Source organism: Anolis sagrei, chromosome 2 (assembly GCF_037176765.1).
Source record: "Anolis sagrei isolate rAnoSag1 chromosome 2, rAnoSag1.mat, whole genome shotgun sequence".
In the NCBI taxonomy this organism is placed as follows: Eukaryota; Metazoa; Chordata; class Lepidosauria; order Squamata; family Dactyloidae; genus Anolis; species Anolis sagrei.
In genome coordinates, this window is record NC_090022.1 from 85254899 (window position 1) to 85277061 (window position 22163).

At 39.0% G+C, this 22163-nt stretch overlaps 1 protein-coding gene across 2 annotated transcripts in view; it reads right to left on the minus strand.

Annotated features, from left to right (window-relative positions):
- Positions 1–896: 896 nt before the first annotated feature.
- The window catches only part of NDST1 (N-deacetylase and N-sulfotransferase 1), a 111615-nt gene continuing 90348 nt past the window's right edge, over positions 897–22163 (minus strand). For both annotated transcript variants that reach the window (XM_060765450.2, XM_060765451.2), the window contains exons 10-15: positions 22017–22140; positions 20243–20417; positions 13862–14032; positions 8988–9097; positions 7621–7723; positions 897–4470 (exon numbers count right to left, since the gene is read on the minus strand). In XM_060765450.2, coding sequence (XP_060621433.1) covers positions 4351–4470; positions 7621–7723; positions 8988–9097; positions 13862–14032; positions 20243–20417; positions 22017–22140 — 803 coding nt within the window. In that variant the 3' untranslated portion in view covers positions 897–4350. The remainder of the gene's footprint in view (positions 4471–7620; positions 7724–8987; positions 9098–13861; positions 14033–20242; positions 20418–22016; positions 22141–22163) is intronic.

Consider the following 22163-nt stretch of genomic DNA (forward strand, 5'->3'; position numbering starts at 1 on the left):
TCAGTCTTCCCATACATCTGATATACTCTATTTTGGATTGTGGTTCACAATATGCTGTAGAATTTAGTAATCAGTGAAAATTTAACTCATGGCACTAGATTTTTAATAACGATGTGGGATTTCATCAGAATATAAGGAGCCAAAAATAGTCACCTCTTTTGACCTCAGCTGAATTGGATTGGATTCAAACCGCCAACCTTTCGGTCAGAAAATTCAGCAGCTGAACGGTTTAACCCGCTGCATCACTAGGGGACCCATTAATGCCAGGTAGCAATGTGAAAATTCAGGGGAGGGGGAAGAAAACAAAGAAAAACTATATAGCAGGAAGACTTTACAATAATACAAATTGCAATTTTTGGTTCCCAACTTTTATTCTTACAATGGGAATGGGAATGGATGTTTAATGTCTGCTTGACAATGTGAAAACCTAGGAGACAAAATAATTATCTGTTTTATTCATGTCAGTGATTTTTGCTATTTATTTTGTTTTGTTGACTCTAAATAATGTGGCAAAATCAGCCTTAACAAAAACAAGATAATTTAGAAAAGTTTTTCTGCTATTGTCTTAACTGTTACTTTTATGATATTATGCCAAACATAATTGTATCATTATATAGCAATTATGTGTATCATACAAAGTAACAAAATGCATTTCAAACAGGAAAGAAAGCTTGTTTTTTCCACCACTTTGTTTTGAATTTTTTCATTTTCTCCCCTATCTGGAGGGGCTGGACATCCTTGGGGAACAGATGCGGTCCTGGATTTGCAATTTGCTCACTACTGATTGAAAAAGACTGACTGGCTTGCTAGGTCCTTGCAAATTATAGTAAGATAATATTCCTCTGTTTCAAATTCACTCTCCAAAAGGTAGAAGAGAAAAACAAGTGACACAGATGTCTAAAAACAGATAACCCCATTTTATTAGCAGTTAGTTCAACAGGACCTTACATTAGTGACACAATTTTCTGAACCCAAAATGAGTTCAAGTACAGATTAAAAATATGGGAGAAAGACTCTTAAAAGTATTCCGACCTCTTTCCTCCCTCCCACCATGAAGATACCCTTCAGCCAATGGGAAACCATACAGAATCTCATGCAAACATAAAAATGGGAACCCCTCAAGGGCTCCTCCTTTCATTATGGAAAAAAAGAAAGCACTGCAATAAAACAACATTTGTCCTTCTTAAAGTCTGTTCAGCTAGGGGAAATGTTGCCTCGCTGACCGACTGACCAAGTGAGAGAGGCAAATTTCTCTTCATGCAGTGTTGGCTAAATCACACCAGCATTTGAGAGTTTAAATTAATACTTTCGCAAACAATGAGCTTGTGTAACTTTAGGGTTTTTTCTGTTTAAGTTGCAGTTGTCCCTTTGGCAATGTGATGCCATACATTTGTAGAATGCATGTTTCAGGAGCTAGCATTAAGCTTCTAAGACTTCTACATCATTTTGTTATTTAAGAAAGACAGAAACAGCAGTACGCATGAGCATGAAAAATGCCCGCTGCAGCTCATCTGCTAAAGTGGTTTCTTGGAGGACTCTCCCAAGGGCCTTCGTACTCATCCTTCAGACAGACAAATGAGGCTAGGAGATCCATTTACACATCTGAGAGGGGAGCCCACAGAGATGACCAGGTCAGGAATGGGACTGGGATTTTAAGGAGTCGCCATCTCTTACATTCCACGGGTAAAGGAGCATAAAGTGTTGTGTAGAATCCAATTCACTAAACCCATCTCTTGCTCTAAACTGAAGACATTGTTGAACTGATTATAAACTTGATTTCAGAGAATTACTGCCAATCCAGCAGTATGTTTGGAAAATCAGTGAAACCCAGATATCTTCTCCTCCAAGAAAAGGTTCTCAAACGTAAACACACCAGGGCATGGCCAATATATGAACGATCCTTCTCACTCTTCTCAGGCTGGAGCATCTCTGTTCTAGCAGTCATGGTTACAATACCTTTGCTGAGTTGCTCAGTTTGTGAATGTGGACGATCCAGCACCTTTCACATTGTGAATATATACAGAATTCATATAATAAGTTCCTAGGGTGGGCTTGAAGTTATCTCAGCGGTAGTTGCTCAAATGCACCTACCTCCTTCCTGCTCCGTACATATATCAGATGTAGGAAACCCTACCTCAGTGCAGTTTGCTATGGTCTTCCTACATGGAAAAGTGGTTCATCTGGACTTATGTGCCTGGAGAGAAAACATCTTTTTGCTGCCAGCATATTTTCAAAGTCTCTTGGTATAGAAGGCCACAGGTGAAATATTATTTTTGAACAAAGAGGCATTGTCGCTACAGCATTATCACCACTCCAATTCAAATTCCGAAATGCTTCTTCTATTTCAGTTGCATCTCTCTTATTGATACAGCTGTTTAAAACAAAAGCAATGAGGAAAAAATGAAAGGCCATCTGTAATTTCTGGGCTGACCCACAAGATGGCACTCAGGCACAGTGGAGGGGAAGACAGTATTTAACTGGCAACCATCAGATGGTAGCTAGTATGAAGGATACTTCATAGGAGAAAGGAGGAAAGAGAACACCATCTGGATCCAGCCAGTTCAGCATATTGTTTCCAGCAATGGCCAGCTAGATGCTTTTGGGTAGATCTCAAGCAATAGCACAAAGGCGATCTGGTGAGATAAACATCAATAAACCCCCTCTCCCCATTCCAGTACATTTTCTATGCTTACCCTTTAGTTCCTGATCTAGCAAGCCTATTCTACTGGCTTTACTATCAAGGATCTTTTTGGTTGTTACCAGAATTATTTGAGGGTTGGTCTCAAAGGACTGCTGTACTCTAGAACATGAATCCCACCACTGAGGCGCCTTTCTGAAAATTATTTGACTCCTCCAACATCTCAGGCTTCCCAGTTCCAAATGGCTGAATGGTTAAGTGACAAAACCATTTGTTGTTCTCTTTAACATGTTAATGAGCAAGAATTCATTCATATACTCAGTTTTATATGAATGACACTACCACCCACAGCCTGTTTGTAAATTAATTATATATACACAAACTACAGCTGCTATCTTAACAGGCTTTCTCAGTTCCAGCTCCAATAGGAAATACTGGAAGAGAGGATTCAGTTCAACTGGTGGGAACAGACTCAACCCTTAACATCCTTCTCATACAAGGACATCATGCCAGCATATCAACTAATCCAAAGACCACTTTTCTCTTCAATTATAAAAAAGAGTAAAATAAACCCGTTACCTGAAACACAACTCCAGCATATCCTTGCCCCACAAAAGACAGCTTAAGACAGAAAAGACTGCTATTATGATGCTTTAGAACTTCACTGTTTGTAAGCAATCTTTTCAACACACATAATTCAAATCTGGGTAACATTTTGTTATTCTGAGCTGGTAGGTCATGTGTACTAGAAGTAACAAAGATGTTGAACAATCCCCATCTTCAACCACAGGAACTAACTTGTATTTAAAATGTAGACAGAGAGATGTGAGAAGGACATGTCAGAATAACTCTCTGGAGCAAGATCTCTTGCACTAAGCACATTGCCAGATGAATGGTTATTCCCACCCATATTCCTCCCCACCTTTACCCAATTACAACCTTAAAATAAGAAGATGGAAATAAATAATCCATCTGGGATAATCTAAATATTGCCAGCACCAAAGTCTTTCAAAGTCACCTTGTATTTTTAAAAAATGAAACAAACAAAACATCTCTTTTTGCTTAGAACTGTACTCCATTAACACCATCTCAGTCCAGTCTCAGTCTGAGTCCAAATTGCATAATTAGGTCCGAGCTTGCAGGAGGGCCTGCATCTGGTTCCAAGTTCATATTATTTATGATGTCCCTCTCTCAACTGATACGGTGCAAGAACTATTACTAATCAGCTCTTGTGGTGAGTCCTTCAATGCCATTTTCATAACTCCGCCATGTGAGGAGAAGGAGACTTCTGGCTGTAATACTGTATCAGATGTTGGGACTGAAGTGTGGAGAAAAGAGCAGATCCATCATGGATTCTCTTCACCAGGAAGTGGCATTACAGACTAGGAGGCAGCCTCAATTCTAGCAGTAAAGCATTGCTCCTAGGGAAGGCAGAAGAGATCTGTGTGATGGTGGCTTGGCCTCTGGGGCATAGCGAGTGTTTAACTCTGGCAGGTTTCAGGTGGTTGACTTCTTCCAAGCTACAATGTTAACTCTATGGGATCATTTTTCCATTTGCCACCAGACAACCTTGAGTGGATATTGCTCAAAATGCTTCTTTCCTGGCTGCACATCCCACACTGTATCATGTCATTTTGTCTCAGCGTACACTTCTGAGATCCTCACCATGGACTCACTTTACTATTGCTCAATACAGGACAGATACAAAGTGGTTATCTAGTATTCTGGAGTTCCTCTCGCAACCACGTTGGCAGCGTCTGGCCCATTTTATACAGTAGCTTGGATAGCTCTATGTTGTGGTCCCTATAATAGTCTCTCAAGAAAGCTCTCGACTGCAATGGAAAGAAAAAGAGATAAGTTAGCAAAATGCCATTGATTATGTCATGTATTCTGCATCAGAGAGGACCACATATATGATAGATGGCCAATCAACAGCCACTAACACATACAATTTGGGAGAGGTTTATTTGGACACTCACAGGTGCTAGATTTCCCCATCCTCACTTGCCAGCCCATCCTAATCCACATAAGAGCCAAACCAAAGTTGCAGGTTCCAACAAAGTCACCTTCCTGCACACCAGCTCTTCTGGTCACATGGTTTGCAAAGTTCCAGTATGCTATATAGTGATGCTGGAATGTCTCCTATCCTGCCAATAACATGGGACTGATCTACTGTTCCTATAACACCCCAGTAGGCAAATGCCAGTTCCTTAAGGATGATGCAAGTTGTACTCAACTCTGGGACACCAAGCACAAAATTGCGAAACTGTCCAAACCTTGCAAGTGCATATGTGTTTCTCCGTTCAAATAACCATGCAATGACAAGTGTTCCATCAAATTCTTCTTGTCTAAGGAACTGTCACCACCAACTATGCAAACCCCAAGAAAAGTTTTGTGGACAAGGACTGGCTGGTTGAATCTGGGTTGCTGAAATGGAATCAACTCAAGTGCTTTGCAGCTTTCCTGCTCAGATTCTGCCTAGAGAATATTTAGCAAGAATATTCATCTTGGCAAACACCCATTTGATTGCTCAAAATATCCTTTCTTTAAGGGCTACTTCATGCATTATGTGGAGCACAAAAAATAAAGGAACCTATAATCCTTCAGGAGTTGTTGAACTTCGAATTCACCATCTCTTGCAATAGACAATGGGAAATGGGATTCAATAACAGCTGAAAGGGCCCTTGACCCTGATGCAGAGGTGGGCTATCTAAAAAAAAATCACTCAACTGCAGTAGTCAGCTGCAGTTCCCTGTTATGTGAGTCTTTGTAGCTTTTTAAGGTCCAACTCTGAATACAGTTATGTGAAGTAGCCGTAAAAGAGCTAAGTATCATGAAACAACAGCAGGTTTTCTGCTCAAAGATAGAAGAGAAGAGTAAAGGAACTGTTTTGGAAACACAGAAGAATTCCAGCATTGGTCCGATTCATATTTCCTAAGAAGACCATGGGAGGTGTATTTGGTTGGTAGAGACCAATACCACCATAGTAAACCCCTGAACAAAGGAATCTCATGCATGTTATGGCATCATGTACATCTTCCCAACCCAGCTCGACCACCATTTTGGAAATGGCTCATGAGCCAAACTAATTATATCTGTCACTCTTTTGCATGTGAAGTTAAGATGAAAAGAATCCACTTGACTGGCTCTACCCTAATCCTCTTGGAAATAGCAACCTCCAAGTCTTCACTATTTGTTTGTTAATGTATATCTTTGCTAACCTGTATTGTGTGTGTGTGTTGATTTGCCAGTTTGACCTCTTTGGTGTAGGAGGGGTTACAGACATGTGATTGTACTGATCATGTTCAGACTCAAGACTCCATTTTGTTATCAATAGGTTTCTGAACTTCAGTGGGAGCAGATGTAATTTTAGACTTATGAAGGAACAGTTTACTATGTTTGCTTTGAGAAGAGGTTAGTTTTGTTGTTCATTCATTCAGTCGTTTCCAACTCTTCGTGACCTCATGGACTAACCCATGCCAGAGCTCCCTGTTGGCCGTCACCATCCTCAGCTCCTTCAAGGTCAATCCAGTCACTTCAAGGATGCCATCCATCCATCTTGCCCTTGGTCGGCCCCTCTTCCTTTTTCTTTCCCTTTTCCCCAGCATCATTGTCTTCTCTAAGCTTTCCTTTCTTCTCATGATGTGGCCAAAGTACTTCATCTTTGCCTCTGATATCCTTCCCTCCAATGAGCAGTCAGGCTTTATTTCCTGAAGTATGGACTGGTTGGATCTTCTGGCGGTCCAAGGCACTCTCAGAACTTTCCTCCAGCACCACAGTTCAAAAGCATCTATCTTCCTTCGCTTAGCCTTCCCTAATGTCCAACTCTCACATCCGTAGGTGACTATGGTGAATACCATTGCTTTAACTATGAGGATCTTCATTGCCAGTGTGAAGAGGTGAGTACAATGATAAAATTTGGACTTTAATAAGATGTATACTTAAAGACTTTGAACTATGGATTACTGATTAAGAATGATGCTCTGTGTTCTCAACACAGAGAAACTACATCCTATCTATAACTGAACTTTAATAAGAAATGTGCCTGTATGGTGAATTAATACAAGATGTTTGTGAGTAAACAAAATATCTTATTTTCTAAAGAAGACTTTGTTTTTCGTCTCTGAGTGCATATTTTAAACAGAGGTTTCAAGGGAGAGTATATGTTTTGGGCAATTGCAACTGCTACTGCAATTTCAGCTTCAAAGAAACATTTTAAAACTCTGCTAGCCAAATATATTTTTGTGGAGTGGCATGTCTTTGTCCCTGGCAGTTCAAAGACATGGTTCTTCAGTTTAACAGCTAAGTTACCTGTGTGCCATTACATGAATGCTTGTGAATATTACTTGTTCAAAGGGTTGACTTCTAGCAAGGTCATGCCTTTTCTTGCCTAGTGGTTTTCAAAAAGTTGTCTCCAGATGTTCAGGGGGATTCACATTTGCCAAAAGGATATGGAATCATCTTTCCTTTTCAAAAAAGGTTATGATTGCCATTTTCTTCCCCAAAATCCCCAATGTTCAGGTTTTTTTTAAGAAGTACAGAATCGTCTCAAGCTTTAGTAGTTTTCCTTCTTTCTTTTTTCCTTATGTTTAAAGAATTGCATTTGAAGAATGCTTCTACATTGCTTTTCATTTTAAAATCTCAAAATGGTTTACAATAAAGGCAGATACAATAAAACCAAGAACTAAAACTAATAGCATTGTTTAAAAAATAAAATCAGGGAAACCCAACAGCTGATTAAAAACTAGGATAACTGAAAATCTGAGCTACCAGGAAAATCCCTTCAGGTGTCTACCAACACTGAGAGACAGCCTGATATGAATGGGGGATCTTTCACAGTGAATCCTGGAATGTGAATGAGGCCTCTGTTCTGCACAACTCAGATGAGCCAGTTCAGTGGCTCATCCATCATCCCAAGAAGTCCAAAAGGTCACAAGAAGGAAGAATTCCAGTCTTACCACTGCAAGGTGTACAATACTTACATCTAAATCCATCTCTGGGTACTTCCGTCCTTTACTTTTGCCCAAGCACTTGGTTTTTCCTCCCTCCAGGAGTTGGCACCAGAATCCTTTTTTGGGATCAAACCTACAAAAGCAACAAGCCACAAGGAAGCTTGAGCAGACAGTGATACCCAAACTGTCCTTGCCCTCTTTCTCTGCAACTTAGAATTATTTAACACTTTTTATTATTGCAGCCAGTTACATGCGGTAACATCAGTGGAGATGTTCAGTATCTGTTGTATGTTATTAGTCATGGATTATGTGGATCTAGTCTGTTATTACTTGTTACTTTGTAATATTTCTGCTCTAAGCTCATCTACAGAACAACTCTAAAAAGCCACAATGGCAATCGAAAGCCGGGAGGGGGGTGGGGGAGATTACCATGCATTAAGTCTGCCTTTTTACTAACTTTGGAAGTATCACACTGATTGATTGACTGACTGACTGACTGCCTGATTTAATGAGTACTGGATACATGATTACATCACTTTCCTTCTTCCACTCTCCCTCAAAAAGTTGACGCACACTTATTGCAGTCAGCTTTTACAAATACATTAAATGTTGAATTTACAATTACTTTTTACATTTCAGTCCTTTAAAAACCCTTTCATCTACAACAATCACAATTAAGACATAAACCTTGAGACTAAGACAAGTTTATGAGTATGTTAAGGGTTTTGAATTTATTTTGAGAGGCTATTTTGATGCATTAGAGTAGAAAAATATAGATATGAGCCAGTTTAACGCATGTGTGAGGGATAGTATTCAAGGACTGGAAGAACAGGTGGATTGAGTAACATGTAGAAGTTATTGTAGAGAAAATCAAACACCTTAAAAGCATTTGTTTTTTTAAAAAAGAGGAAGAGTTCAATTTAAAAAAATGACAATACCTCCTCTATCACTAACTGTTGCTCCACTAACCAACCCACCTATCTATGTGCGCTCTGTGTACAGTTTTGCCAAAAAGTATGGAAAGAAAATTATGTGCAGGCATTCAGAGAGCTCTACCACAGATAGTCACATGGTCCATGCTGTACAGGGAGCACTTAATCTAATTTATACTATGTTTAGAGACAATAAATAAGAAGAAAAAGCCTGTCTTATCATGTCTAAAACTAGAGCAGAATGAATGTATTTATCTCTTATCCTTCGACAGGCAGTTTTATGAAAGTTTTGGTGTAGTTTTTACACTTATAAAGAATATGTGATCCATATTCCAGTTTCTCCTAAGTTAGAGTTCTTGATTCCTCTGTGGCAAGAGGGAGAAACCTAGGCAGCAAGTCAAACAGGCTTCAGGATGTACTTTCACAGACTGCAGTGGCTCAAAAGGAACAGATGGGAAGACTTACGCTAAAGTTTTGTGGTAATCTATGATGTTTGTCACGCCGAGGAATTTCTGGACTACTTCCATCACTTTAGCTGGTTCTGTGCGTAGCAATTTGCCATCCAAAACAAGAATCTGAAAAAGAGGGGAAGAGAGAAAGAATAAGGGTAGAAAAGAAAGAAATGCCCTATAAATCTCCTTAGGTTCAACTCTGGTTCAAAGCACAATCAACCTTAGCCACTAATACAGAGCCTTTGGGACAACAGAGGTGGCTTGTCTCCTCTTCTCAGACTTGGTAAAGAGCTAAAGCAGGAACAATTAATGACCCAGCTTCTGCTCACTTCACTGGAGCAGAACAGAAGCAACACACCCGGGCTTTGCATGTTTAGTTCCATTTCTGTTTTATCCAGTCCCAAGTGCACAGGGCTGGCTGGAGGGAGGAAAAAAAGCCTTACGGTCAGTAATTACTTTACATTCATGAACAAATGCTACTTCCCAATGCCACAGCAAACAATTTTATGGCAGACTTGGAACAATGGCTGAGATCATATAGCTCCAGGGACAGAGTTTCACTACTAGTAGAGGCAGAGGCAATGGCAATGTTGAAAAAGGAGGGGGCGGCAGGGGCAGTGTGGAAAAGCCATGGCACAAGCAGCAGGAGCCGGCTACCAGCTGTGAGCTGCCGGTTTGTCAAAAACCTGGCTTTCCGCCAGTGGTGTCCACAGAGCCAAGGCAGCGTGGGAGCCTGTAATGAACGTCTGAGCCAGACTTCCCATACTGACTTAGCTTCACAGACATTTGCCCCCACCTGGAAGCAGTGCATTTGAGAAACGGGCAGTTCATGGCTAGCAGTCTCATCCTCCTTCTGTAAGTGCGAGAGAGCAAAGGACTGCTAGACAAGTGGTGTGTCACTATAGCACCCTTGCCCATGTGTCCTGCTATTTTTGAAGCCTACTTATATTACGGAGCTATATCTATGGCATTTTCTTAATTTGGATCCAAGGGAAAGAACTTCAGTTCTTGCTAACTCACTATCAGTATAACGATCCATCTCCACTATACAGGTTGAGTACCCCTTATCCAAAATGCTTGGGACCAGAAGTGTGTGGAGTTTTTAACCCCCACCCCCTGAAATTTTGGAATAACTGTATTTGCATCTGTGTAGATAATGAGATTTCTTAGAGATGGGACCCAAGTGTAAACATTTAATTCATTTATGTTATATATGCACCTTGCAGTTCGAAAACATGCAAATGTGAGTAGATCAATAGATATCGCTCCGGCGGGAAGGTAATGACACTCCATGCAGTCATGCCGGCCACATGACCTTGGAGGTGCCTATGGACAACACTGGCTCTTTAGTTTAGAAATGGAGATGACCACTGACCCCCAGAGTCAGACACGACTGGACTTAATGTCAGGGGACAACCTTTACCTTTACTTTATGCACCCTGCACATCTGTCCTGAAAGGAGTTTAACACTCAATGTACGTGAAACAAAGTATGTATACACTGTACTGTCAGGAAGCAAAGGTGTCGCTATCTCAGCCACTCAAATTGATAATTTTGGATTCTGGAGTACAAATTGTGGTGGGCAGTTTCTAAGTCACATGTAGTCTCTATCTCAATAAACTGTCATTTATGAGAGCTCTTATTATATCATTTTTAAAACCTTGCCAAATGTTAATCTCAATGTGCCCATTAAACATGATTCCTGTTACCCCATTTTTGATTAAATGTCAAAAACAGAAATCATCTGACAAGATAGTATACATGTAACATAGACAGTGCCAGTGTTCCTAGTAGTGTTGAATTTATTCAAAGTCATATGCTTTTTCTTTCAAATGAACATCAAGTACAAGCTATCTACCACCATGTACCAGCCTAAAATAATAAAATGTAATTGGTGTTATCCAATACAAAGTATCAAGGAAGCTAAGAAAACACTTAATGATTAACACCCTTGTGCACAATAAACAGGAAGCATATGCATCCTTCCTGTGGCTTTATTCTAAAATATTTGAAAACTATCCAAAATGTGTTCGTGTAGAAGAAAGCTCCAATGAGGTGGATTATTTTCAACCTTATTGTGACATGATCTTCTCATGAACATTAAATCAACTTGCACTTATGGGAAAAAAGCTTTCAAGTGCAGATTAAGTACAGGATTTCCAACATGTGTGTCTTCATGACTTATCTGTTCGGTTTCTCCTTCTCCATGACATCATTAATGGCAATTTAAACGTCCCTTTGCAGGCTCTAATCAAGATAAGCATGCTGATCAACACAAGCATATGCCTGTGCAGGCAGACACATTGTCGACAAGATGCAAGTTAATGATGCAAGAGCATAAAATCCTCACCAACACAGGAATGGCAACAACCTGGTTCTCAAGTGTTTAGCATACCAAGCCAGAGAGACCTTCTCATTCCGTGGCCTGAATCAGGATTTTTGGAAGTGTTCAGCATGTCCCTTTTCATTGCCCATAAAACATAGGTTTTAGTATTGTTGAAGGCTTTCATGGCCGGAATCACTGGGTTGTTGTAGGTTTTTTGGGTTGTATGGTGTAGTGAAACTGACCTTTTTGGCAGGAAGGCCGAAGCCTGGAAGTCAGTAGCTGACATGTTCTGGGTTAGGCAAGAGAGCCAGAGGCAGGAGGGAGGAGTCAGCCGACTCCTGATTGGTTAGGACAGTCAGGGGTGGAGTTAGGATTTAGAGGGGGAAAAGGCTGGCTTATTTGACAAATAAGGGAGTTGGAGTTTAGACATCGTGGAGTAAAGACGTATATTTTAGGAAGAGAGAGCTGTGGAGATCTTAGGCAGGGAGGGAAGACTTTTGTGTGAGCCTTGAGAAATTAGAGCAAGGGATAGGCAAAGGATCCTGGTTCACTGGTCAGAGTAGGGACAGTGAAAGGGAAGCCTGATTTGCTCTAGGAGGCAGTTTGTGTACTGTGCTCAAAGACACACTGTGTCAGTTAGTGATCAGTGTGGGGACAAGGAACTCACTGTGAAACAAAAGTTGAAGCCTTTAAGTAAGACTGCCTGTTTAAAACCAGCTAAGCCTCAAGAACTGAACTGCATCAAGATTATTGTACCACTCTTTTAAGAGTTGATCTGTTTATCAAGTTTCAAAATAAACCTGTTTCTTATTTCACCTTCAAATTAGAGTCTGCCTCAGTCTATTACAACCTTTACAACTCAGCTAACTTAAAGAAGATTTCTTTCAGTCCAGTCAGCAAAAGTAGCAGTGGTTAAAGAAGAACAAAGAGCTTAAATATAACTTTTCCTATTTTTCACATTCACACATGTGGTTTTCCTCAGACCCATTTAAGTGAGGTGGTGGCAGTGATTTTAACAAATACATCGGTCTACAACTACATCACAGTTGGTCACTTAAAAGTTATAGTACTAAGGTGGGATAAGAGAGTCTTTCCCCCTTGTTATAGTTAACAATCTTTATTCAAAGAAGTGTCCAGCTGAACGATAACCCTGTAAGCTGAAGGACAGTGGGTGTGATTGCTTGTCCCCCCTGTCCAGGTGAACGTTTATTTTTTACATATGGCCATGTTCTAGAAGGATTCTCTCCTGATGTTTCGGCTACAGGCGAAACGTCAGGAGAGAATGCTTCTAGAACATGGCCATACAACCCAAAAAACTTACAACAACCCATAGACTTTTCCAAATTTAAATACCAATAATTTGTTTTCATTCCTATAAATGATTGTGCTAGATCCACATGGAAGGAGATTATGTATGATTACACTGCCTGTTCTTTTAACAGAAACCATCAAGGGGGCTAAATCAATAAGAAGTTTACTTATTTACAACTTTTGTTCTTCACACACATGGAATCTATACTTGTGCAGAGTAGCCCATCCATATCTTCTAGATAGGTTAGTTTTAGCATTAGCTCAACCCTCCCTTCTAAGTGCCTGTGATCAGTGCTATTTCCTCAGTTTACACTTTACTCAGTTGTCTGACCCAACGGCAAAGCATGAAAAGCCAACGATAGACCACCAAAGAGAGGAAGAGTGGATTGTATGAATGGCCATTCAAATAACAAGTTAGGAGTAAGTAATCCATTTTCCTTTATTGTAGTCTTTTGTGCTTCACACACATGGGAATAGGTAAGCAAATTTGCCAGAAGAAAACCAGGCAGAGACACATCAGAAAAGCACAACAAAAAGGAAAACAGAGAAGTTACATCTAGAGATTATTTGTGGCGCAATGGGTGCTGGCTGAACTGCTGGCCTGAAGGTCAGATGTTGAATCTGTGAGACAGGGTGAGCTCTCGCCTGTCAGCTCCAGTTTCCCATGCAGGGACATGAGAGAAGCCTCCCACAGGCATCCCCTGGGCAATGTCTCTGTAGACGGCTGATTCTCTCACACCAGAAACAACTTGCAGTGTATTCTAAATTCGCTTCTGACACGATTTTAAAAAATCTGATAGATTCTACCAAGATGGATAACAAACTGAGGAAATGGTGCTGATCACTGGATCAAAGGGAGGTGGCAGGGTAGCTGCTAAAACTTAGCTATCTACCACTCAAACTAAACTATCTAGAAGCTTCCCATAAGTTGTTCTGCATAGGTGCAGATTCCACATGCATGATACACAGAAAACATACTGAAGAACCTTTCTTCCCCCCACTGATAGTTGTCTTCAAAGGCTTACAACCTTGATAGCGGATAGAATCACATGTGTTACCCAATTCACACCGCTCCTTCCTTTATAGACCTGAACCACAATGCAGGATCCACAGTAAGTTTCTGCCAAAATTCCAGTAAACAGAAACCAGCCCTAAGAAGATTATGGCATAAAGTAATTGCCATCTCAAACACTAGCCCTTTTCCCCTCTATGTTTTGAGAAGAACAGAGTACCTGATAATCATCACTTACCTGGTTGGCATGGAAATTATTCAACCAGCGTTCAATGTGGGTGGCATACCAGCCTGGCACAAGGCAGCGATTCTGCAGTGTCCGGAGCTTCTGAGAGGCCTCAGGCCCAGCTGTGATGACCTCATGAAAGGTGTACTTCAGGGCAACTGGGTCATCATGTGCCCGTTGGTGCTATGAGAGAGATAACACTTTAGTGTGTCTTGTGGGAGAGAAAACACAGCCACGGAAGTGGTAGCCCCAAGACTGCATTTCGACACAACTTCTTCATGGGCCAGTAGTCACTCACATGAATCAACACAAATGTGGACTGTATTTGGACTTAAAATAATTAAAATAAGACATTGGAGTGGAACTGAGAAAACGATTGTCAAGATAGATTAACTATATCAATGTTGGGGAGGATTTCAGTGATGAAAAAGAACGTTTTGCCTGTATTTCAAACAGTTTATGCTTTGATATCCAGTGTATTATTTAAGCAATGGCAACAGGGACATGTTCATTTAATGTATATTTGAAATATGAGTAATATTAAGTCATATTTATTAATTTTAAAGTTTAGCATTCAATTCAAACTGGAACTTTTCTACTTGGAATAATGGATGTACAGCTGGGAAAGAGAAAATGGAAATGGAAGATTATTATCACATATGAACAAGGCAGCAAGATTGTTTAATGAGTAAAGTTGGGAGCATCCAACACTACTTGAACTTGAGAAATAGTAATCAAATATGACAAATTTTGTAACAATGGAAAAATTGTTTGGTTTGAGTAGGAAAATGTTCAATGTATTGTTGAAGGCTTTCATGGCCGGAATCACTGGGTTGTTGTAGGTTTTTTCAGGCTATATGGCCATGTTCTAGAGGCATTCTCTCCTGACGTTTCGCCAGCATCTATGGCAAGCACTACCTCTGAGGATGCTTGCCATAGATGCAGGCGAAATGTCAGGAGAGAATGCCTCTAGAACATGGCCATATAGCCCGAAAAAACCTACAACAACCTAGGAAAATGTTGTTAATGATATTTCTTAAATATCTGAAAATCCTTATACATTTTTTGGAAGGGGAAAAAATGAACACGAATTGGTGATTTTCGGTTCTAATATTTAGAGTAAATAGACTACTGAAAGTGAATATGCTGTAATACTGAGACTTTTTTCATGTCAAGAGTGACTTGAGTCTGCAGGAGATCCACCAGGGAGGGAGACGTAGTGATATTCATTTGAATTGGGTAGAGCATTATATAAAGGCATCTGGAAGTGCTAGAGCCAGGGGGGTTGCAGTGTTGATTTCACAAAAAGTGGGATTTAAGATTGATTCAATTGATAAAGATGATGAAGGGCGAATCTTGATTATTAAGGGTACAGTAAATAATGAGGACTATGTACTGGTGAACATCTATGCCCCAAATAGTGGTCAAAGGGATTTTTTTAGAGGGGTTGACGAAAGGATGAGAAAAGTACAAACAGACAATATGATAGTGGCAGGGGATTTTAATGCAACATTCAATCAGGAACTGGATTCATCATCACAAAAGAGAGGGGATTTACAAGCGAGGCGTGCTTTTGTTCAGTTGATTAATAATTATAATTTAAAGGATGTACTGAGAATAATGAAAGGGAACGAAAAGATATATACATATTATTCAGCAGTGCACAAGGTGTTCACTAGAATTGATTATATATTCATAACACCACCCCTAGTAAAATATGTTAAAGATGTCTATGTAAATTTAAATTCTATAAGTGACCATCGAGATGTGAACATGATATTAGATTACCAAACTGATTATGAACCTCTAAAAAGAATGTGGATGGATATAAATATTATTAACAATAAATCTATAAGGGAAAATATTTTAAGAGAATGGGCAGAAATTTGGGAGTTGAATGCAAGGGAACCCCCTTCATATGAGGTGCTCTGGGATGCAATGAAAGCAGTTTTGAGAGGACTGTTTAGTAAATATTTGGCCATACGGAAGAAACAGGAAAGGGAACGAGAGAACCAACTGATAGGAGAAATAAAAAAACTGGAATCAATGTACTTGTTAACAAAGGATCTGAAGATTATAAATAATATTACAAGACTAAAGAAAGAGTTGGAGGCTAAAGATATAGAAAAAGTTAAAAAAGATATGATGTACACAAACAGATACTTTTTTGAATATAATAACAAAAGCTCAAAACTGCTGGCAAAAATAGCCCAGACTAAAAAAGTAAGAAGGGAGATTGGATGTATCAAGGATAGTAATGGCATTGTAAGTGCCAGAATGGTAGATAAAATTAAAGTGATACAGGATTTCTACTCTAATATGTACAGAAATACAGAAGTGGATACAGCTGAGCTGGATAAATATCTGGAACAAAACTTAGATAAGAAATTAAGTGAGACACACAGTAAGGAAATGGAGAAATCTATATCACAAGAGGAAATTAAAGACACAATACATAAATTAAGGAAGGGTAAATCACCGGGTGAAGATGGTATTCCAGCTGAAATTTATAAAACTTATATAGAATTTCTAGTTCCCAAATTACAGATATTATTCAATGAAATATTAAGGGGAAAACCCATACCAAATTCATGGAAACACACTAGGATAATATTAATACCTAAACCGGGCAAAGATAAATTATTATTAGACTCTTATCGCCCTATTTCTCTAATTAACCAAGACGCAAAAATTTTTACGGCAATTTTGGCAAGTAGACTTAAAAACTTCATAGAGGATTATATTAGCCCAGATCAATGTGGGTTTGTTAAGGGCAGGCAAATGTCTGACTTGGTCCGCAGACTGATAAATATTATAGAGAACGCAAAAAACGAGAAAGCTCAAGTAGGCATTATTGCATTAGATATATATAAAGCCTTTGACTCAGTGGGTTGGACAGTGTTGAAATCATTAATTAAAAAATATGGTTTTGGAGACGGGTTCCAACATATAATAGAGCAAATATATTCGGAAAATAGGGCTAAAGTTATAATTAATGACTCAAGTACTGAACCCTTTAGTATCATGCAAGGAGTAAAGCAGGGTTGCCCTCTTTCTCCGGTACTATTTATATTAGTTATGGAATTATTAGCCTCTGCAATCAGGAAGGATAAAGAAATACAGGGAATAGGAGTGGACAACAAAATCAAAATTAGCTTATTTGCAGACGACACACTTTTGACGGTCAGAAATCCAGATAGGGCACTAGACCGGATAAACCTACATTTAAAACAGTTTGGAAATATAACAGGCCTAATAATTAATTGGAAGAAAACGGAGGTAATGGCAATAAACCTGGAGAGAAAAGACAAAGAGAAAATAATTAATCAATTTAAAGTCAAGATTAGAAACAAAATTAAGTATTTGGGAGTTACAATATCTGTCGATTACTCAGAGTTAAAAAAATTAAATTTTGATAGACTATTTAGGGAAATTCAAGAAAGGCTACTAGAATACAAAAAATTCAATCTCTCATGGTTCGGCAGAATTGCAATCTTTAAAATGAAAATATTATCTAAATTTAACTTCCTCTGTAACATGTTACCTATTAAACTGCCAGAGGCTGATCTTAAAAAATGGCAGAAATTAGTCAATGAATTTTGTAATGGAAGTAGAAGATCTAGGCTACCGAGAAGCTTATGGTATATTTCTCAGAAATTAGGGGGACTAGGAATACCAGAACTAAAAACCTACCATCAGACACATATAATAAAGGGGGTGTTTAGGCTGCTTTCGGAACCTAAATTAATCTGGCGGGAAGTGGAAGGAAAATGCTGGCACAGAGATTATGGGGAAATGTTTTTTAGGTCAAAAATAGGCAAAGAAATTAAGGGGTGTAAAAATAACCTGGCTAAAGATGTTATGGAGACATGGGTTAAGTTAAAAAATAAGATATTTCCAGGAGTTTCCCCCCTAACTCCAATAGTGGTACTGGAAAACTTCCCAGAAGACCTAAGAATTAAACTTAAACATAAAAAATTAGTGGAGGGGGAAACTGCTCTTTCCTGGAAGGAATGGATACAAAACTCGATGGGCAAGTTTAATAAATTAGAAGAACAAGGTGCCTTGAATTGGTTTGAGAGGCAACAGCTGTATAATTGGAGAAAGGACTGGTTAGGTAAAAATCCCGGATGTAGAGCACTGAATAAATATGAGGAATGGTTAAGCAAGCTTAAAAACAAAGAAATAATGGGGAAAGGATTAATTGGGAAAATATATAAGGGATTAATTGGCGAAGAAATAGGGCTGAAGCAGTTAGAAAACGTATGGGAAGGAGACCTAGGGCCTCTGACAGATTTTGATTGGAAAGGAGTCCTGAAGTGGAGAGTGGCCAAGAACCTATCAATAAGATTAAAAGAAAATGTATACAAAGTTATATGGAGATGGTATACTACGCCAGTCAAACAACATCAGATGGATAGCAAGCAAAGTAACCTCTGCTGGAGATGTGGCAAACACAAAGGGACATATTTTCATCTATGGTGGGAATGCCCCCAAGTGAAGAATTTTTGGAAGGATATATTTATCGAAATTAACAACATTATAGGATTAAACATTATGCCGGATGCTAGGTTAGCATTATTAATGGACACCACGAAGCTGAATGTAGAAATAACTAAGAAAGAATTGGTGACTATTTTGCTCACAGTGGGAAGAATTATAATAGCAAAGAACTGGAAAATAATAACCAATCTAACACTGGATGCATGGTACAGGGAAGTTTGGAATGTAGCTTTAAACGATAAACTAACAATGGAAATGAGGGTATTCAGGGGGGAAATTAACAGGTCGGATTTTGAGACATACTGGTCGGTCTTTATTAAATATGTCTTAGAGAGCGAAAATGGAAAACAACAGAATTTGGTTGGTCAGGAATTTTGGAGATGACATTTGATTAACGGCTGATTTATAAATACATGGTGAAGGAAATTATACTTGTTCAGGCCTTGGTGGTGGGGTTATGTGTTTGTAAAATGTTCACTGTTTTGGGTTTTGTCTATTTTGTAAGTTGTTATTGTATTTAAATAAAATCTTAAAAAAAAAAAAAAAAGAGTGACTTGAGAAGCAAGTTGCTTCTGGTGTGAGAGAATTTGCCGTCTGCAAGGATGTTGCTCAGGGGACGCCCAAATGTTTTACCATCCTGTGGGAGGCTGCTCTCATGTGCCTGAATGAGAAGCTGGAGCTGACAGAGCTCCCTCTACACTCAAGATTCAAACCGGCAACCTTTCTGTCAGCAGTCCTGTCGGCACAAGGGTTTAACCCATTGCACTATTGTGAGCTCCTATACTGAGAGGTGTGAATATGAGGGAGAGGTACGTATAACAATATGCACATACAACCATCAAAAAGAAGACTGGGGTTACTTTTCTATTTTCTTTTACTCTTTCTTTCTTGTTTCCTTTTCCTTTCTTTAATTTTTGTAATTTTAATGCATTTATAAAATTCTCAGTAAAAATAGATGTATAGCTCAGCAGGGTGTGACATAGTTACACAAACATTTTATGAACTGTTGCTGGGTTATAAAATTATGTGTGAAAAGTCTTCAGCACAACTGAAGACTATGCAAAAGACTGTATTTTAAAAGTCTGCCATACTGAAATGGGTCCCTCAGCCACATTGGACATGTAACAACCATTCTAATTATGCATATATAACTGTTTTAGAAACTGAGAAGAAGACTATATTGGTAGAAAGGGGGTTGGAATGTTTTTAAAAGGAATGCGGTCATATGTTTTATGCTGTTTTAATGGTTTTAACTGTTTTAATCATATTGTATGCTTATTTGTTTTTATTATTTTATTATGTTTATTTGCTATGTATGTTGAAATGTGGCATTGAATTTTGGCCAATTTTGTAATGCCGCTGAGTCCCCTTCTGAGTGAGAAGAGCAGGGTAGAAATGGAGTAAATAAAAATAAATAAATATCAGTTCTTGTTTCTTGAGCAAGTCTTATACTCATTTACCTGGGATAAATGTATGTATGTATGTATGTATGTATGTATGTATGTATAAGACTCCAGTTAAGCATTCATTTCAGTAATTGCAATAATTAAAAGGGTGCACATTCATTTTTATAATGAAGATTCAGTCTGCACTTTTGTAAAATCTTGCTAATGAAGAGATCTGAGGATTTTGAAAGCTTGACCTAATAAAGATATTGCCATTCTGCATGCAATGTTACAAATAAAGTGCACTCGATCAAAATTTTTAAAGCATGGCAAGAAACTACATCATCCACTTTTGTCAGAATAGGGTACACCACTTTTTTTCCACCAAGTAACAAAAAAAATGGTAAGAATTTATAGCTCTCAACCCATTGTTCAATGCCCTAGCAAAAACTCATAATATTTTTAAGAAAAGAGGTACCAACTCCTCCACCACCCAATGCCTTACCTGGTACCATGAGTATGCTCTATCGGCTGGATTAATGAGGATGGTGATTATTTTGGCCTTGGAAAGGAGTGCGGCTGCCCGCCTGGGTGCTACTTCCGAGTCAAAATAATTGGCACTCTTCTCAAAATAGAAGTCAGAGGTGGTGTTGGAAGGGATGGGGAAAAACTCCATGTACCTTAAAGAAATGTCAGAGAAGAAAGATTAAAAACAGAAAGAGATGAAGGCAACAGAGAAACGTTCAGACCCATCCCTAATGCTTATGTGTATTGATGCATACCAGTTTGTAATAAAATCAAGAACTTGGAGATACCCAAGGCTCCCTGTTTGCCAAAAATTCCAGATGAACCCAGAGTTCATCTGCACTACAGATTTAGAAGTATAATACTACAGCTATCACAGTGATCAATCCCAGACTTTGGGATGTATAGTATTAGAAGTTCCCTGTGGACAGACACTACTGGTCTCTCGCAGAGAATTCCAAGTACTTCACTGAACGAAGCATCCGGTGTAGGATGGAGGCATGGCAGTGAAAGCAGCATGAAACTGATATCACTATGCAGTGTTGACAGACAACCGAAGTCATCAAGCCAAAGCAACATGTACGTGTTAAGATGATCCCATTTTAGAATGTCAGCCTCATGCTGCTTATACATACAGGATTATTGCACAACTGAAAGAGTACTCCTCTGGATCAAAGGATTATCATGCTGCTATTTATTGCGGAGAAGACTACATCTCAATCAAATGCACCTTGAATAACCAAAATTAAGATTTGGGGGGGGGGGGGAGGGAGAGATCAGACAATCACCATCCTTTCATTGAAACTAAACATGCAAGATTAGCCTGGGGTGAATGAAGAGTGGACTGCACATCTCCTCACTGTGGACTCATGTCCGCAGAACACCAACAATGCACTCTGGCATGGAGAGAAATATCGGGGGGGGGGGGTGTTGGACAAAAATGGGGGGTTCAATTCCTGGATGCCTCTGACGGTAACAGTTCTGGACTTAAAATAGGTTGTGAAACAAATCTGATTCCCTTAACACACACAAAAAAAATGAAGCCAAGAACCTTTGATTCCCTCACCTTTTATGTTAATTTTTTAATTTTTTGTTTTGTTTTGTTTTTGTTACTGTTGTTTTTTATTTTATTTTATTTTATTGCAATTTGGGGGGTTGAGGCAGCTTGTTGCCAGAAGTTTATCAAAGCTGTCCACTCCGGAGATGTTATGGAGGGAGACTCTAACAGACTTGTGACTTTACTTGTTTGTGGTACAGCTCAGGAAAATAAAACAGAAATCTGCTCAAAGTGGTAGGAAAAAACATACTGTACATAACCAGTTCTGTATTTATGTGATGCTCTGAAGACAAAGCAACAGAGGTAGCACTACTAAGCTTAGCACATAGATACAATCACCATAAAAATATATACACAAGTTTCTTTTGTGCCTGCCAGCCATTATGTTATCCTTCCAGAGTATTTTGGCTAAGCAGACTGTACAAAGGTGATCCAGTTCTAATGTGGTTTCTGTTGCCACTTCAGTGCCACAATAATAATAATAATAACAACAACAACAATAAGCTTTATTTATATCCTGCCCCCTCTCCCCGAAGGGACTCGGGGTGGCTCACAGAAAAAAACAAATACAATAATTAATATAACACGGACAATAATTACACATTAATTAATAAAACAATATAACACAATACTGTAGAACACAAATAAGCCACAATGTAAGCTCCACATTCAATCCCTGTTGCAAATTGAAACCTACCAGTCGATGCCTTTGTGGTAATTATGCCCATTGAAGAACTGAATCTCTTCAAAGGTCTCCGAGCTGGGATAGTTACTGCTCAGGTCAGGGTGCATCCCCAGGAACAGGTAGAGAGCTGTAGTACCTTTACATGAAAATGAATGGAGA